This window comes from Conger conger, chromosome 7 (assembly GCF_963514075.1).
Source record: "Conger conger chromosome 7, fConCon1.1, whole genome shotgun sequence".
Lineage (NCBI taxonomy): Eukaryota > Metazoa > Chordata > Actinopteri > Anguilliformes > Congridae > Conger > Conger conger.
In genome coordinates, this window is record NC_083766.1 from 31,383,661 (window position 1) to 31,402,629 (window position 18,969).

The following is an 18,969-nucleotide window of genomic DNA, read 5'->3' on the forward strand; positions in this document are numbered from 1 at the left end:
GCACAACAGTGAAAGTTCTGCATAGTCTCAAGGTGAGAGCCGGGGGAAGAGACGCAGGGGGGAAAGCTTCTCTGACAAAGGGAAGGCCTGCCCTCTGCTGGTACGTCAAGGGAACTCGCACCAGCGCGCACATGCACACTGTATCCTGAACAGCTTCGTACAGGTTTTGGGCTTGGGACTGTGTGCACATGCAAACAACTGCCTGCAACGTATCATGTCAAAAATGAGCACACTCCAGCTCATGAGGTCAAACAATTGGCACGATTGAAGGCTGAGAGCAAGCCTGGTGAGCCAGACCAGCTGCAGGCTTCAGGGTTACCTGGACCAGGGGTCAGGCAATATGCTCTGTCAAACAGGCTGCAGGCTCCTATACACTGTGAGCATGTAAGTGTGATTGTGTGTGTGTGTGTGTGGGGGTGGGTGGTAGGGAGGGAATAAATGCAAAGTAACTACAGTGAAGCTACAATGCCTCATTTCCCCCAGAGAACTCAACACAGACCCCAGGTGCGAGCAGACTCAATATTCCCAATAGGAACAGAGGTCGCTTAGATACTTCCGGGTAGCCACTCAGCTGCGGAACGAAGAAATGTGACTGAACCATCGACTGAACAAGAGCTGTGCAGAAGCTATCAGCTAAATAACTGCCGAAATCGTGCGGGGACTAAAATACCAAATGTAATCAGGCACACAGTGTATTTGGATTTTTCCGATTCTTAAAAGGGAGGATAACCTAGATCCTACAGTCCATTTACAGGGGGGTCTCAGTTTTGACAGGTGGTTGGCACAGTCAATGACAGCTGACAGAGACGCCCGACATAAGTTTAAAAGTATCAGAAGTGTCATGGGGGGGGGGGAAAGGAAAAAAAGAAAAAAGAAAACCGGATTGTATTACTCATATCCTTCCCAAACATTGTGGTAAAATACACACCAAACTCTCATCGGCGGCCATATAGAGAAACACTGGGATGATAACTGGATGAAACGTTAAATCCGACCTTGCCTGTTGTAAAACTAGTTAGCTAGCTAACGAATCTGGGTGGTAACTTTTAACGTTTCAGTAATAGAGTTTCCATTAACGCTGACTAGCAAGTTTGCACTGGTTATTAATGTTAATGATGTTGGCCAGTTAACGTTAGCTACAACATTAGGGGGGTGCTGACAGCTAACGTTAACTTTATATTAGCTAGCTAGACCACATCATATAAAATCATGTGAATAAAACAATTCTGTTTAGTTTTCGGAAATTATTTTTTAGAATCCAACACTGACTCGGTTAAATGACACGGAAAACACTGCCGGTATTCATATTCCTCAACGGCAGTAGGCAACAGAACCAGAGCCGTTATCCACCCAGTTCTTTGTTGTTGTGACATCATGCTGATTTGTCCTATAGTGTGGCAGTGTACTGTAATAGGATAAGGGTTAGACCAAGGGTGTCCAAATCATATCTAGAAAGTGCCGGTGAAGGTGCAGCTTTTTGTATACATATTTATATATATATTTTTGCCCAGTACGATGTCACCCGATTCAACCAATCATGGTCTTCAATGGTAAGTAAGACAGGTGTCTCAGTGCTGGACTAGAAGAAAGACCTGCACCCACAATGGCCCTTTTTCAGATAAGACTGGACACCACTGGGACAGTTAGAAAGACAGGTTCTCAGGTGGGGTACTGCCTTGAGAAAAATTGTTTAACCAGAACAGCCTAAATATCCTACTGGCTTGTGGGTATAAAAAAAACAAACAAAAAAAAAAAACAGGAAAGAAAAGTCTGTTAAGTGGCTGGCTGTAGGCGCTGGACTGGATCTTAAAAAAAAAAAAAAAACCTTGAATTAGTGACTCATCCATTAGTCAGCGAACAAAAACAACAGCTTATGAAGCCAATTAATTTTTTAATCGTGTTTCAAAGGACCCAGGAAGCAGGTGACACAAATGTTTCTTTCACACTGCCTAAAAGAACAAAAGCAGATTTGCATGATATATTAGACTTCAGAGTAAAGAGTGTTTTCTGCATTTTAGACAGAGAAAAAGACACAGGCAAAATACCAGACGAGCAATGATGAGAACAATCATTTTGTTAAGTCGGGCAGCGGGGCACAGTAGCACATCTTCTACTCGCTATAAATCTAATGTAATATTAACTTAAGACAAGAGTGTTTCCTTCTATTATACACATAGGAGTGGGTGTATACATTAGAGGTCTGTTAAGTGAGCCTTAAACTGTTACTACAACAGAGCAGAGTGTTTATCAGAGAATCCACCTGTAAGCCCCTGAGCTAAACTAAACTCGGCCTCCGAGAGCAAAATAAGAGCCTGATCTATGATAGCCATTACAGCGCTTAAACAATAATAAAGTGAGCTGCCCATGTTAGGCAGGAGGGAGCCGGGCAGGCGGGACAGGCCGGGCACGTGGAGCGGAGACCAGTCTTACTGACTCTGGGAAAGTACAGAGCAGATGGAGAGGGTGTCTGAGTAGGGGGAGGCCAAGCAAGCTCCACGGTAAAATGAAACCCTGGGAACTGTTTTGGTTGGCCAGGTGGGTGGGCAATTAAGCAAGCTTGAGGAAGGGAGGAACCTCAGGGTAAGGTTTCGGTTGGCCGAGTGGGTGGGCAACTAAGCAAGCTCTAGGGGAGGAAGAAACCCAGGGTAAAGTTTTGGTTGGCCCGGTGGGTGGACAACTAAGGAAGCTCTAGGGAAAAAAGGGTTTGCTTGGCTAGGGCTGGGGAAAATAAGGGCTTGTTGCAATCGGCTATCTTTCATCTCCTTGTTCCTTGCATGACCCAGAAATTCATTGAGGTCCGCCATCTTTAAGAACATTCCAATCTGTTAAATGCTTCTAGGAGCTGGAAGCCCGAAGGCACCCGAAGATTTCTTGAGCAAGAAAAAATTAGCGCATCATTTTTTTTTAGAATGTCTGTAACTGATGTGGGATCGAACTGACATTTGAAGGAGCATTGCCTAATTCAGCCTTTCAAAACACCCCAGGCTTCACCTCATTTCATGCCCCCTCCCTCCAAAGGGTGGAGCTAAGAGCAAGGAAAGGAGGTGAGGAAAGGAAGAAGGAGGTGAAAAATAAGCAATTTTAAGGAGTCCTCAGAAAGGAGGAAAGGGTTCAGTCAGCCATTTTAAGCATCTCAGATGAGCCCTGAGAGGGCTGCTGGTTTGGGGCTCATTCTTATGCTTATTTTCACTCCTCGCACCCTAGCTCCACTCAGGGTAAGACCTAGGGAAAGGTGGGTGGGCAAGTAAGCAAGGAGCTCATTCCAATCACTTATTTTTCACCTTCTTCTTCCTGTCTTTGTGGAAGCAAGACACATATTATGCAAACAGAACCTCCATGTTCAGTCAAGTGTCTGTTTGAAGCCACGTCCATTACAGATGTGGCAGATGGGCAGAGGTGGATCCACAGGTTTAGGTTTATACATCACGTGTTCCACAAGAAATACTTCTGCAAAGGATGCACTTGTGTTTCCTTGCTCATGCATCCTTCAGTAGTCTCCTAGCTCCTTCAAGGAGTATTTAACAAGTTGGAATGTACTTAAAGATGGTGGACCTCAATCGACTTGCAGGTCTGGCAAGGGCCGAGGAGACAAGAAAGTATAAAATAAGTTACTGGAATGAGCCCTATATGTGTGTTCAGCTCCATGGGGATAAACGCACCCCTTCCTAGAGGACCATTTCCAAACACGTCTCCACTTAAAGAATGAGAACTATCCTGTGAAAAGTTCCACTCTTCTTCCAGTTTCATGTTTTCTAGGAGCAAAAGTCCCTATATTTTCTAATCAAAGACCTGATGGCATTCTTGGCATGCATAGACAGAATTAGCCCAAACGCTTTGATGTGAGCGGTAAAAAAGGAAACGTCTCCCTCGGCGAGTGTACTTTTTCTCAAAAACTAGTGCCCGCCTTCATGGCCTGATCAGAGGCATGTGTAAAATTGTGGTGATGAATCAAGAGAGCTGCCCATTTCGTTGTTGTTAACAGCAGAAGTTGAGATCCGCCTCGCAGACTGCGGGCTACATTTCAGGTCAACGGGAAAAAGTAACTCATGGAATATAGATTTTGCTAAGCTTCGGTTAAAGAGCCGCCAACTAGTGTGAGCAATGACATGCTGTATGTGAGCATGAAGCGCCGTTCATCACAGGTGAACACCGTGACCTGCCGAAATATTCCCAATCGGAAAAGTATCACTTTATGAGGCATGACACACAAATTCTCAAGACGTTTTGACCAGTGTGGATTAGAGGGTTTATTTGCGACTTCAGTGGTGTAACATCACGCGTGGATGCGCGGTGCTGTACACGTTGTTAAATGTCTGTGGCGGGTTACGTCCGTCGACAGGCGAACTAGACCACTGAAGTAAAAACAGCAGAAGCACAGAAGGAATAAGAACCGGTAAATAAACGAGAGAGAGCGTTTTCGTTGCGCTCTTTTCTCAGAAAGCGGCGTCAGCGTCCACGTGTGTGGAGGGCTGAGCCGGGACGCACACGCGCGGCGGATAACACGCGGGCCCCCGGGCGGCACGCGGGCAGAGAAGAAGGGGAGCTATTCCTGTGTGAAAGTGTAGCGAGCGCTGACGAGAGGGTAACCATGGCGATGGCGCGGCGGCGATGACTGTGCCTGCCGATACCCATCTCTCCGCCCGCCTCTCGGCCGCACGCGGTGAGTCACGCCGCTACGCGCTTCCTGAGCTGGGCGAGAACTTCATTTGACCTCCAGTTTCTCACTTCCTGTCCCTGTGGGGTACGTACGGACGTGCGCACACGTGTGTGCGTGTGTGTGTGTGTGTGCCCAGCCATGGAATGATTATGTATCGATATCAGGGCTGTGAATCATTCTTGATATCCGTACTTCACCACTTCAGACTGTTCCGTTTATGCGTGCATATCTTCTTCCTTCTTTCTACTAAAACAGGATGCTCCGAAGAAGTGTCATTTCTTCTTTTTTCTTTTTTTTTTCTTGCTTTTTTGTTTTAATGGTTTGGTGCAGTACAAAAATGAAAGCTGGGCATTTACTTGATGAGCTTGAGTCAAGTGCGCCACATCTATAAAAATATGTGTCTGCGGCTCATTGCACACGTACAGGTAAGGGCCGTGAGAATGTGGAGACTGTGTGTAAAAACAGCTCATGTGAAGCTCATCTGACAAAGCTACTAAGACTATAAATGCAACTGTGCGTATATATATATATATGTATATATATATATATATATATATATATATAAATGTGCATGTTTGTTTGTGTGTGTGTGTGTGTATTACTGAGTGCGTGTCTATTCCTGTGTGTGTGTATATGTGAGCATGTGTGTGTATAGGTGTGTGTGAGTGTACCGGTGTTTTTGTATAGGTATGCTTGTGTGTGTATATGAGCACGTGTGTGTGTGTGTGTGTGTGTATAGGAGTGCATGTGTATGCAAAGGAGCACATGTGTATGCGTGTGCATGCATAGGAGCACATGTGTATGCATGTGTGTGTGTGTGTATGTATGTGTGTGTGTATGTGTGTGTGTGTGTGTGTGTGTGTGTGTGTGTATAGGAGTGCATGTGTTTGCGCGTGTGTGAGTGTGTGTGTGTGTGTGTGTGTGTGTGTGTGTGTAGGAGCACAGGTGTTTGAGCGTGTGTTTGGGTGAAGGAGCGCATGTCTTTGAGCTTGTGTGTGTGTGTGTTTGAGCTTGTGTGTGTGTGTGTGTGTGTGTGTGTGTGTGTGTGTAGGAGCGCATGTGTATGCACGCACATGTTTCTCTCCACTCATAGTGCTGAGTCACTGTGAGAGTTAAAGCCTCACCAAGGCTACCTCCTCCTCTCATTTGCGAGGGAGAGAAAATGGAATGAATGATAAACAGAGGTAGGAAAAAAGAAAAGAAAAAAAAGGGAATAGGTGAAAAAGAAATATGGAAAGCAACGAACGACTGGTGAAATGAACAAAAGCTGGGTAGAGAATGCCCATCTAAAGTGGTTATATTGAGAAAACAAAACTGGTCAGTGTATGGTTAGGCATAGTAAGCATTATATAATATGTATATCAGCGATGTAATAACAGACTGCATTGTACAGTACCTTTCCACTGAAATTTCACTAAATTGGTGTGTGTGTACATACACATTGAGGTGTGTACGCATTAAGGGCTGTGTGCTAACAAAGTGTATCCTCTCAAACCAACTGACCCCCTGTCCCGCACCCTTGCTTTCCCTGCGGCAGAGGAGCCCAGCCCTCGCTAGGACAGCGGGCCCAGGGAAGGGCTCTCCAGAAGCTCCAGGCCTCTCCCTCTCACAGCTGCGGCCCTGGCCTGGCACCACACTGCTGGTGCGGAGGCAGGGAACATTCCCACTGGACTGCTGCAGTCACGCCCCAGAGCGGCCAGCCAGAGCACTGTACAGCCTCTGAGTCACAGCTCTCTTCATCTACCGTCTGCGCACATCTACCGTCTGCGTCTGCGCTCATCTACCGTCTGCGCACATCTACCGTCTGCGCACATCTACCGTCTGCGCTCATCTACCGTCTGCGCTCATCTACCGTCTGCGCTCATCTACCGTCTGCGCTCATCTACCGTCTGCGCTCATCTACCGTCTGCGCTCATCTACCGTCTGCGCTCATCTACCGTCTGCGCACATCTACCGTCTGGGTCTGCGCTCATCTACCGTCTGCGCACATCTACCGTCTGCGCTCATCTACCGTCTGCGCACATCTACCGTCTGCGCACATCTACCGTCTGCGCTCATCTACCGTCTGCGCTCATCTACCGTCTGCGCACATCTACCGTCTGCGCACATCTACCGTCTGCGCTCATCTACCGTCTGCGCACATCTACCGTCTGCGCACATCTACCGTCTGCGTTCATCTACCGTCTGCGCACATCTACCGTCTGCGCACATCTACCGTCTGCGTCTGCGCTCATCTACCGTCTGCGCACATCTACCGTCTGCGCACATCTACCGTCTGCGCACATCTACCGTCTGCGCACATCTACCGTCTGCGTTCTCCACGTTCAGACACACACACACACACACACACACACACACCTAATAACACAATATCCCTGGCAGGACCATACATTCAAAAATTCATAATAAAATACAATGTCATATGAATACTGTATACACACATGCACACAATTTAGCTTGGAAGCTGTTATTTACATGCACATATATGTAGGTATATCTATATAAGAATACATGATTGCATTGATTAGCCATAGTCAAACAGCATAATTGTAAGTGCATTAATATAACTGTGTACTGCACAATATAAACAAGAACAGCGACATTATAAACCCGGTTCAGAAAATAAGCTCCTTATTATTTTTTGGGTACGCATTTCCCACTCTCCCTCATCTTTGCCTGAAGGGGGTTTAACATTTTCACGAAAAACACAAGTGAAAAGAAGCAGCACCGATAATAAGGGACAGTGATTATTACAACACAGGGGCGTTCCAATATCAGGCGGCGGCTTGCTAAAAACCCGAAGCGCGGCAGACGCGGCCGATAACGGGAAGCTTCAAAGGGTGCGGGAAGTTTAGCGCCTCTCCACGCTGGAGCCGCCAGCCTGCTGACTCACAGGACCCAGCGCTCCGATCACGCAGCAAGCCCGGCCGCCTGCACTCGTCTCTCTCCGCTCTCCCTCCCCAACCGGGCGTGACGCAGGCCGAGCCACTGACGGCTCCGGCGCCTTCTGAACAAAGCAACCCTTTTTCCACGGTTAAATTCATGACTCAACTGCGTTTTTGTCACTTTGTTTTAACCATTTAAAAAAACGCCTTACTGCATTCCCTTAAAAAAAAAGGAGTTGGAGCTTGGCGGTCAGATGTAGAAAGCGCTGACAGACGCGCGCTTGAACGCGCGAAGCGCGACAAGGCCGCTGATTCTCCAAAGATGCGACTGTCGGCCGAAGTCAGGCCAGGATTGAGAAAAGTGAAGAGCTGAAAGCGTGCGGCGATGTTCCTCGTTTTGGGATCGTAGCGCTTCGGTTGTCACAGAGAGTCGTGACATTTGGAGGGCGGTCCTCCAGGGGTCTGCAGGCGCTGCAGCTCAACAGCTACAGCCTCTACCGACACTGAATCCACTCACTACTCAAATAACAAGCACTACCAACACTGAATCCACTCACAACACTCAAATAACAGGCACTACCAACACTGAATCCACTCACTACACTCAAATAACAAGCACTACCAACACTGAATCCACTCACAACACTCAAATAACAGGCACTACCAACACTGAATCCACTCACTACACTCAAATAACAAGCACTACCAACACTGAATCCACTCACTACACTCAAATAACAAGCACTACCAACACTGAATCCACTCACTACACTCAAATAACAAGCACTACCGACACTGAATCCACTCACTACACTCAAATAACAAGCACTACCGACACTGAATCCACTCACTACACTCAAATAACAAGCACTACCGACACTGAATCCACTCACTACACTCAAATAACAAGCACTACCGACACTGAATCCACTCACTACACTCAAATAACAAGCACTACCGACACTGAATCCACTCACTACACTCAAATAACAAGCACTACCGACACTGAATCCACTCACTACACTCAAATAACAAGCACTACCAACACTGAATCCACTCACTACACTCAAATAACAAGCACTACCAACACTGAATCCACTCACTACACTCAAATAACAAGCACTACCGACACTGAATCCACTCACTACACTCAAATAACAAGCACTACCAACACTGAATCCACTCACTACACTCAAATAACAAGCACTACCGACACTGAATCCACTCACTACTCAAATAACAAGCACTACCAACACTGAATCCACTCACTACTCAAATAACAAGCACTACCAACACTGAATCCACTCACTACACTCAAATAACAAGCACTCCCAACACTGAATCCACTCACTACTCAAATAACAAGCATTACCAACACTGAATCCACTCACTACTCAAATAACAAGCACTACCAACACTGAATCCACTCACTACTCAAATAACAAGCACTACCAACACTGAATCCACTCACTACACTCAAATAACAAGCACTCCCAACACTGAATCCACTCACTACTCAAATAACAAGCACTACCAACACTGAATCCACTCACTACACTCAAATAACAAGCACTCCCAACACTGAATCCACTCACTACACTCAAATAACATATTCATCGGCCTGACAGAATAAAACGCAGAGGTTTCAGGATATTATGGAGTTTGGATAACTTTCTAAAGTGTCAATAAAAAGTGCGATATGCAGCCCACTCTGCTGATTTACATTGAGGGTAAAGCACACATTTCCCTGCTGCTTTTCAAATCTACGCCCACCTGTCCCTGCCCACCCAAGCATGCATTATTTACACATGCCCGCTAAGAGAAAGCAGTACCAGTGCCCGCTCGATCAGAAGGGTAACACCGACAGCAGGTCGCTGAAAAGCTCAGCCACAAACTAACCTAAAGAAATCTCATTTCAAAGTTGTATGGGATGATTAGATTAATAAACTGGTGTGAAATAAACTGACATGGATCGCACAAGTAGAATGTAGTCATGTACCCATGATTCAAGGAATCGCGTACATGGAAGCAGAACACAGAAATTAATAGAACAACAATAATTACAGATCATTTATATGTTGATAAATCTTCATTTAAGAGCACAAAACATGTTGCCGCTGCCAGTTCTTGCCTAACAGCTCCAGCTGCCACCAGCTACAGTAATCAACCAAAAATGTAAGAAAGGTTACAGCCAATGTGAAGAAAGAGAACCCCCAAGCTGGCTGTGATGGAGGGGGGAGCGTTCTAGCGCAAGTCGCATGGAACGCATCACATAAACAATGACATAATGCCATGATGTCAGTGTTTGTGTTAAGGGGGAGACTGGTACAGCAGCCCTGCCCAGCAAGGTCCATTCAGCAGCACAGATCATCAGAGGAGAAGAAGATGCTCCTCCCTAGCCACTTTAACCACCCCGGGAGATGATCTCTATTGACTTCCTATCAAGCCGATAAAGTGCTGCGCTACCGTAATCGGCATCTCTCTGAAGTGACTGCCGCTCTCCGTTCCCGCAGAAAACGGAGCGGTACATGAGAGCTCCCGTTTCCCGGAATGAGCGTGGAAATCACGCATGTGCTGGAGGGAACACAGAACTATTCACGGAATCGTTCTATGCCATTTCCCAGTTTTGGTTGCACTGGTAAAAACACATCACTGTCATTATTGACCATTCTACAGAGCGGAAAGGCCATTGTTTTAATTTCTTTCTAACGGTTCTCTGCAAACCAATCAAGAATATGAACTCACACAACAGCATAATTTATCTTGCAATACAAAGCTGGCGTTTTGGAACAAATAAACCCAAAACAGCTGTCCTCCTCACAATACCTTGAATTGAGAAACACTTGACACACTAAAAGCTCTGACAGAGCAGGTACGTGACAAGAGGAAGGTACAATCACGGGGTTACGATCTGAAGCCACCGCAGAACTGCTGATCTGCACAGAACAATCTAAAAAGAGTCAAACGGCGCCTGAAACTGCCGCTCAGTTCAGAATGTCAGCGCGAAGGCGAGCAGAATGAGCCGCTCACACGGGCGCGCGCTGGGCCCCGCGGGCACTGCTGAGGCCCCCGGGCACTGCTGAGACCCCCGGGCACTGCGGAGACCCCCGGGCACTGCTGAGGCCCCCGGGCACTGCTGAGGCCCCCGGGCACTGCTGAGGCCCCCGGGCACTGCTGAGACCCCCGGGCACTGCTGAGACCCCCGGGCACTGCTGAGACCCCTGCGGGCCACTTCACGCGCGCGAACAGAAACCGCACGGTTAAAAAAAATACAACTTCTGCAGCACTCAGCTGAGGCATTTCCAGTAGACGTCATGTGACGCTGGTGAAATGAAAACAAGCGACAAACAGGAGAAGTGCTTCTTCTCTGCCTGCTCTCAAATAGAGCAGACCGCAGGAGCCAGTGTCTTAAGTTCCTGACCTTGTACTGAACAAATGGCGAAGGAGGGTAAAAAATAAATGTAAAAAAAAGCTCTTGAGAGCGCTTGAGGCTTCCCCTTTGGGCCCTGTGTGCAGGCGGGTAGAGACAGGGCCAAGGTGCAGGGCTCTATGAGCCGCTGACCACATTCCCGCTGCCGCTCTGAGGGGGACGTGACTACAGCCACGCAGCAGTGGCCACATGGCACAAACACTCTCACACAGGCAGGCAAGCACACACACACACACACACACACACATACACACACACACACACACACACACACATAAATATACACACACACACACACACACACATACACACACACAAATACACACATACATAAATATACACACACACACACATAAATACACACATAAATACACACACACACATAAATATATACACACACACACACACACACACACACACACACACACATAAATATACACACTCACACTCACACTCACACACAGGCAAGCACACACACACACACACACATAAATATACACACACACATACATACACACACACACACACACACACACACACACACATAAATATACACACACAGACAGACAGACAGACACATGCAAGCATACACACATAGGCAGGCAAGCACACGCGCAGACGCGCGGACGCGCGCACGCACGCACACGCACAGTTCCCATGGGGAAGACTATACGTGCACTCTCTTCTTTCCTGCCCAACACCAGGCTCACTCAACAGAGAGTAGAAACATGATAATGATGATGCCGATGGTAAATAATGACCAAGAACAACTAACACTGCTTTATTTGTTCCATTGGCAGCTTTTGTTTTCTCCAAAAACGAGGTGGAGGCGTTCGTACCATAAAGCTGTGGTCCTGGGCTGCCCTCGGCTAACCCTCCTGCGGCGTGTGGTCACAAGTGAGGAAAGTGTCACTTATCTCTCCATTTCTCTCTTTCTCCGTCTGTCTCTGTCTCTGCCTCCCTTATCTGCTGCACAAGGTCCAAAGGCCCTGACCATCGGCCATTGGTATTGCTGGTGTGTGGGTACGACAGTTTGTGAGGACAGTTTGAGTAGCGACTGCCTAAACGTTCGGGGACTGTTTCAGCAGCGACAGTAGCTAGGCAGGCCCACAGGGGACACCGTGACCCAGCAGTAAGGGCGCTGGGCTGGGCTGGGTTGGGTTGGGAGGCCGTTACTCACGTCGCTGGCACTGAGAGCCCCCAGCTCCCCGTCCTGCTCCGAGTCCCGGCCGGACTCGCTCCCGGTGCGGGACGCCGTCCCTGAGGGCCCGCTGGGGCGGATCCAGATCTCCACCCGGGCCGCCTCCTCCGCGCGGGCCCCGCCGCTCCTGGGGCCCCGGGACCCGCCCTCCCGCTCCCGCTGCTGACGGCGCTCCAGCTGGTCGGCCTGAAACACACGGGGGGGGGGGGGGAAGATCAGGCCTCCCGTCCTCCAGTGAGCCTGCGCTTTCACTCAGGGGAAGTTGGGTTTTAATAACGTCTGTCTAAAACGCTATCTGCGGGGTACTCTCCTTCCCCAATTCCTCTCTCTTCAGTCCATTTCCTGTTTTTCAAAAAGCACACCATTGCTAGGAGAACAAAAGCCAGCTCCCTTATTACCCACGTGACAATGTCCAGTGTCAGTGCTGAACATCCTCTCCTGACATCAGCTGTCAAGAGTGCAAAAACTCTTTACATCTGATTTAAAAAAAAAACGGCACTGCAAGATTCCAGTTATCAGTACAGGAATAATTTCAAAACTATGATTCCATCTCCACTCCACTTTTTGTTTTGAACGATGTGGTTACACTTCAAATGACACGTATTTACGGACAGCAAGCACACTGTGAATACAAATGGCAAAAACAAATGCTGACTTTGACTCTAGAGAGATGAACTGTGGTCAGATTAAGATATAAATAGATGCCATTGCAACCCTGCTACGTTAATGAACTAACCTACAATGCCATTACGCAAATTTCCATAGGAAATTGTTTTGCATCTAGCTATCTAATGATGAGTTGTAAAGGTCTTGGTGGAGAGAATTGTATGGGGAGACAGCCTATGCTGGCAATAGAATTGCGTCAACAGAACAGATAAGTAACATGCACTCGAGTAGTCAGGGCGTGGTCAACTGCAGTGGTTTTTCTACTGCACTGCGCCATATTAGTCCTCGTCTATCAAGCAAAACATCTATTCGTCGCACCTAAACATCACAAATCCGTCCTTTTCTGATAAGACACTTAAGTATTCTGTCTGTTGCAAAATTGTATGTAAACATGGATTTCTGCAGCAGCGTGCAAGCTTATCTGATTATCAAACATTGATAATCTACTAGTTGGCTGACTATGATGAACATAAAAAAAACGTGACAAAGTTTTTGTTGCAATCATGATAAGCTAGGCTTGGTAAGCCAGCCAGCTAAGCGGTGTAAAAGTCAACTTTTTTTAATGACTATTTTTGCTTGACAATCCATATCCTCAGAGGCACTGGGCTTTATTGCGATCACACAGCACTTCATACAATTAGTGGATCATTCTGACCTTCATAGAAGTCATTCATTTCCTTCACACTCGGCGAGGAAGGAAAGTAAACGCAGACGTAACGACTTTGGGCAGCCGAGTACACCAGTACCCACCTGGCACACTGCACACATGCGGATTCAATACGTTCTGTTCGTAATTTACCCACACGACCACACAAAACAATAGGTCAAACGTGTACAATAAAAAACGCACAGCCTTATTGTACAGAAGCAGATCCTCTGCAGAGCAGCTGAGGCCAGACGTACGTGCTGCGGGCTGCTGATGCACATAAAGAAACTATAAAGGAACTGCTCCAGTCGGCTGATGTCATGTCTGTGGTCACAGACGAGCCTGACTGGACAGACGACTACTGTACATTTCACACGCTGTCGCTGTCTTTTCAAGGAGAACGCGACGCTTAATTACACAACAGTCGTCTTTGAATGACCGTTCGGTTGCAGATGGGATGAAGAAATGCGGGGCAGAGCTCAACAGTGGCACGGCATTAATCACGGATGATGCAAGTTTAAAAACAGGAATGTCCATTAAACCTGCGGTGCCCACATTGTGGCACGGGCGCGTGCCTTATGGCCAAGCCACTTCCCCAAGTAGACAACCTTGTGGGAGTCCTTAAAAAGGTAATAAAGCATGGGCCAAGCAGGAACACAGCAACACAATATAGTATGGTTCAGAACTACCGGTACAACTCCTGCCCAAGCCAGGCAAATCAAGATGGCTGGTGTTTTGCTGTGCCACACCATTCTTTGTACTTCAATTTCTATTCCAAACTTGCGGACCAGGAGATGGGCATCTCATAAAACACTGCTGCCAGTGCATGCCCAGTGCACAGCTCAGGGAATTTGTTTGGTTTAGGGGCACAGCTCATATTAATCAAGCCCTGGTGAAATAACTCACTGGTGTCAGTTTAGGGAAAACGTATGGGTAATATTGAAAAAGATGACTACCAAACACTGGCTCAGCAGACAGAGCAGCAAAGAGCAATCAAACCAACAAACCAATGCATCAAAACTTTCACAGAAGCTCTGGAGAAACTGACAGTATATTACAACTACAACACACTCTAAATAAAACCATGTTTTTTTTTGTTTTTTTTCAACCAGGATACAAATCTGGCCCCAAGTTCATCTGTTTTCTGGAAAAACTAAATTCTCCCTAGACTAGATTCCAGGATTTGACATGAACGGTCACATTTCATTTCTAACTCATCAATGACAGACTATTTGCATAATAAATAGCCAATAAGACACAAAGATTTAAATGAGAATAGGGTATGGATAACATTGCACTGTACCAGACAATATTTACAAGCTATATTACGTGAACCAATTATAACCCAAAGACAAGTTAATGATACAGAACTAACTGAAGGGATGAACCTGGTCAACAACACTGCTTAGACATGATGTGGCATTCCAATGAAGCTCAGCTGGCATCAAGAGGCCTAATGTAAGGAAACATTCTCCATTTCAACACCACCACGAACCTGCGCAGATGACAAAAGGAAGGATGCCTCGATGTTAGCTTGAAGTCTGCTCTCTCATTAAAAAGTTTTCACCCACATAACTGCTACTGACTCAATGTTTTTTGATCTATCACACCATTCTCGGTAACGTCTAGCAACAGTAGCGGGGGTGAAATCACACCTTGGTCAAAGCTCACGTCTTGCCCATTACGCATAACGTTTAAGGTGACTGGAGCAAAATACTGGGGAGGACCTTTCATGGTTTTGTAACCTACCTCAGTCTATTTGACCTCCATACAAGTGCAATGCACTTCTGCACCTCTATTCGGTTGCCATTGCCAAAGATTCAGTAAAATCTGTTCATAATCACTCAGACTCCATAACTCTTATTTTACAGAATGTGAATGTGTGTCCATTTTAAAGGGTACATGGCCCTGGGCTGACAAGCAAAAGTCCTGTGGTGCATTCTGGGAATGAGACAACTGGTATAATATTTGCTTTCAATGAAATAAGATAAATAAGTTAAACCTAGTAGCGTAAACATTTAATAATTATAAAAGCGGGATATTATTAATATAAATGTAATATTAGCCTACATTTCCCTAAAAATTATAAGATCAAAATAAGTGCCCGCTGGCAGACTAACATCTTAAAAACATCGAACGGTTACACTCGACAGGTTCCAGGAGACCGTCTCACAGACAGACGGCATCTGCCACCTCGGAAATGGACCACATGTGGCAGCTACGCTTCCATCTCAGCGCTCCGCCAGTGGGAATCATTATGGGATGCATCCCTGTCCTCTCCCCGCACTGCGCCTGACCCCTGACCTCTGAGAGACCTCCTCCTGACTCGAGCTGATCCCCTCTTCCGCAGCTGTTTCCTGTGTGGATACATCACTGGGAGATCTCAGAGTGTGCTATTCCCTCACTTCCAGCCAACAAACGCTGGTCTTAATCACAACCTTTCGTAATCCTCAATTTACTTGTTCTATTTTCTTGTTCGTGTGATTAAGGCATGCAATAAACAGGGAGGGGGTTGTACATTTACTCTGACAGACGGCAGTACTGACTTAACGTTATCGCTCAGAATGCGTTTACTTAAGGTGTCTTATGAGGACACGCAAAACACATTAACCTCTACAGCTGGGCTATTCAACAGGAGGGCTCCGAGGCCAAATACAGCCCTACAGACACAGGCTTGGCCCTTTGATCATTGAGAAAAATATATTGCTCCCACGCACAGAAATGTTTGACTTATTTCCAGGTATGCCTCTGCAAAGTGTCAGCTTACCTCACAATAATCACAGAATATCAAGCAAAGGTTCCTGCATATTTAAGGTGACATCTAAATTGTTTACACGCAATTCCTCGCAGCTTGCTTATAAACCACCGGAAAATTCTTCTACCTCTTAGCATGACTTAAAAAAATAAAAATAGAAAAAAGCCGGACCCCATGATAAACCGACTGAAAGTGGCTGGGTTTTTACTTTTAGCCTGGTTCCTGAATCGAGCAAAAACGCGAGGCCGCTAAAACCCCCCGCGCCGTGCAGAAGGCGCAGCGCCTCGAGGCCATTGAACAGGAGGCACACAGCGCAGGAGGTGGTGCACAATACCTCGGTGCTTGCAGAGCTGATACGGCCCACCGCAAAACCAGGTTCAGCATCAGATCGCATGACTGACGTCTGCCATTAGACCGTGAGGACAGAGAGCGTCCACAGCAGCCACACAGTGTGGTGGGAGGAGACTAGGCACATTGTCACTAATGGAACCACTTCATTAGAGGCAACTCATTTCCAACATTTTTTGGTAATGTACTGAAAATATCTTGAAAATAAAAGAAATAATCAAGACACTGCAACACAAAATAGGGACAAACAAACGATTGGCAATTTCAGACACTCGTATACGAATTTACAAATACGTAAATAATGTTACAAATAAATGCATTTATCCTGTGGACACTAAAAAAAAATGTCCACATATTTACAATATAGTGTCGTGTTCTATTTCTGGGATTCTGACCAGGCTAACAGAATGTCTTAAGTGCACCTGTTAATGCAACACTATCGTAAAAGGATAGTTCACTTTCTGGGTTATAACGTATCTTTTGGATCAGCCCAGACAGTTTTTCGGATAGGTTTGTTATTCTGCAGGAGTTTTGCACTGTGACATTATACCTCCAGAGGTTGCATCTGTGTATATTACCAGATTATTCTTCAATAAATGACAATCTTATTCCTGCTTGGAACTGTTCGGCACTCAGTGTGTTGTGGCTTTTGTTCTATTCCTCAGTTACTTCAGTTGGATATACCAACACATGTATATTTTAAATAGAACTATCAACTGCCCAACAGAACTTTGACAGATGCCAGACTGTGACTGTTGGGCTCCAGTTAAGAAGTACTGAGAGACATAGAAACTGATAATTATGTTTAAAATTTTGAATAAACATTACAGAATTAATCTGTGCCTGTGTACAGCATCTGGAAAGGTAAGCTACTTGGGAGTGTATTTTCAGCATTAATACCCCCAAATACCCCAACACTAGCCATTACAAAGCTAGCTACTCATCAGAAACATTGAGAAGTACCTAAATGTCTTACATTGCATATAAAAACTGGCTGGGCCAATACACTAAAATGTATATATATATATATTTTTTAAAACCCAATATTTTGAAAGTGCACTATCCCTTGAAAAGTTGTACCGACTGATCTCGCTGAGTGTCAAAATCTGACCAAACAACAATAGTGCATTGCACTCGACTGTGCCAACTTGTTCCAGACATATGTATAAAAAGAATTACACCTTCTAATGTTAACACATTATTCAATTGTATAACACAACAGCCCGATGGATTACGCTAAGTCTTAAGGGCTGCAGTCCTTTTACAAGGCCTTAAAAGAAGTAAATAAACTATGCAATCGGTTTCCATGATGATCGGACTTTATCGTTAAGCTTTGTGTTATGAAACCGTCCAGCTGCGTTCAGTTAGCTAGGTGTGGCAGGCAGAGCAATGGGACTAGGGGGTTTACTTGACTGAACGGATGTAGCATAACAAATAAGTGTGCGGATTTGTTCCACAGTCGCGTTTGTTTACCGTTTTTCTCCTTTCCATTTCCTTTCAAGCGCTAGCCTGCTTTCTCAAGACAGCCATCATAAACGATGATGCGGAGAGCAGACTGATGCTTTGTTGAACTGCCAACTTGACAGCTTTTAGTAAGTTGGTGCGAAGTACATGGAGTACCAAATTAAAAACTGATCACTGCTGCCACACTGAAAAGCCAGGCAATTGGGAGGGGGAGGCACTAAACCACAGTAGTGCATGGCAGTGGAAAGGACTGTTCAAGGAATGCTGAAACAACTCTCAAATTAATACAATTAAGATAATGCAATGATAATAAAATGGCTTCATCAAGGTCGCTGAGCAAAAATAGCAGATTTGCTATACCGGGCTCAAACAGGGATCAAGAGTTATGAATGACTGCACAAATGCATGGTACACATTTGCGCCAACATGGAGACATAGTACAAAATGACTGTACAAAAAAGTGAGTCACAATGCAGAAAATAATTTCTGTACAAAATGATTTTGAATTTGTGTAGTTTACAATGGATAACTTGTTTCACATCCCTAAATGGACAAACCCCTAAATGTTCTGTGGCCAAATTAGAAAGAAATGGCCGTTGTTTACCCTGAGAATTTTAGCTTTTGGAAATGCCAGGTTTTGCGTATAACCGTTTGAACACTTGTTTGCCGTATGCTAATCGCATGCCCTTTCAGCACAATGCTCGAGACGCAGGAAACGGCATGCCACAGGGGAGTTTTATCATTTACAGGAAAAACATTTTGTTGGATTCTTTGTCACTCCTCAGGTAAAACAATGAAGAAAAGCCACCGCAGATATCCCCCACCAGCCCAGCTTTGACAGCGTGTCTGCATTTGGTTTTTGTGTGCTTGGATTAGAAAACAGGACCAGCAACATATACATTTCTTCATAGAATTCT

General features: G+C 45.9%; 1 protein-coding gene across 1 annotated transcript in view; it reads right to left on the reverse strand.

Moving 5' to 3' along the window:
* smg6 (SMG6 nonsense mediated mRNA decay factor) overlaps positions 1-18,969 on the reverse strand; it is a 115,076-nt gene that overhangs the window by 88,049 nt on the left and 8,058 nt on the right. The window contains exon 7 of the mRNA XM_061248222.1: positions 12,153-12,359. Within this exon, the coding sequence (XP_061104206.1) occupies positions 12,153-12,359 (207 nt within the window). The remainder of the gene's footprint in view (positions 1-12,152; positions 12,360-18,969) is intronic.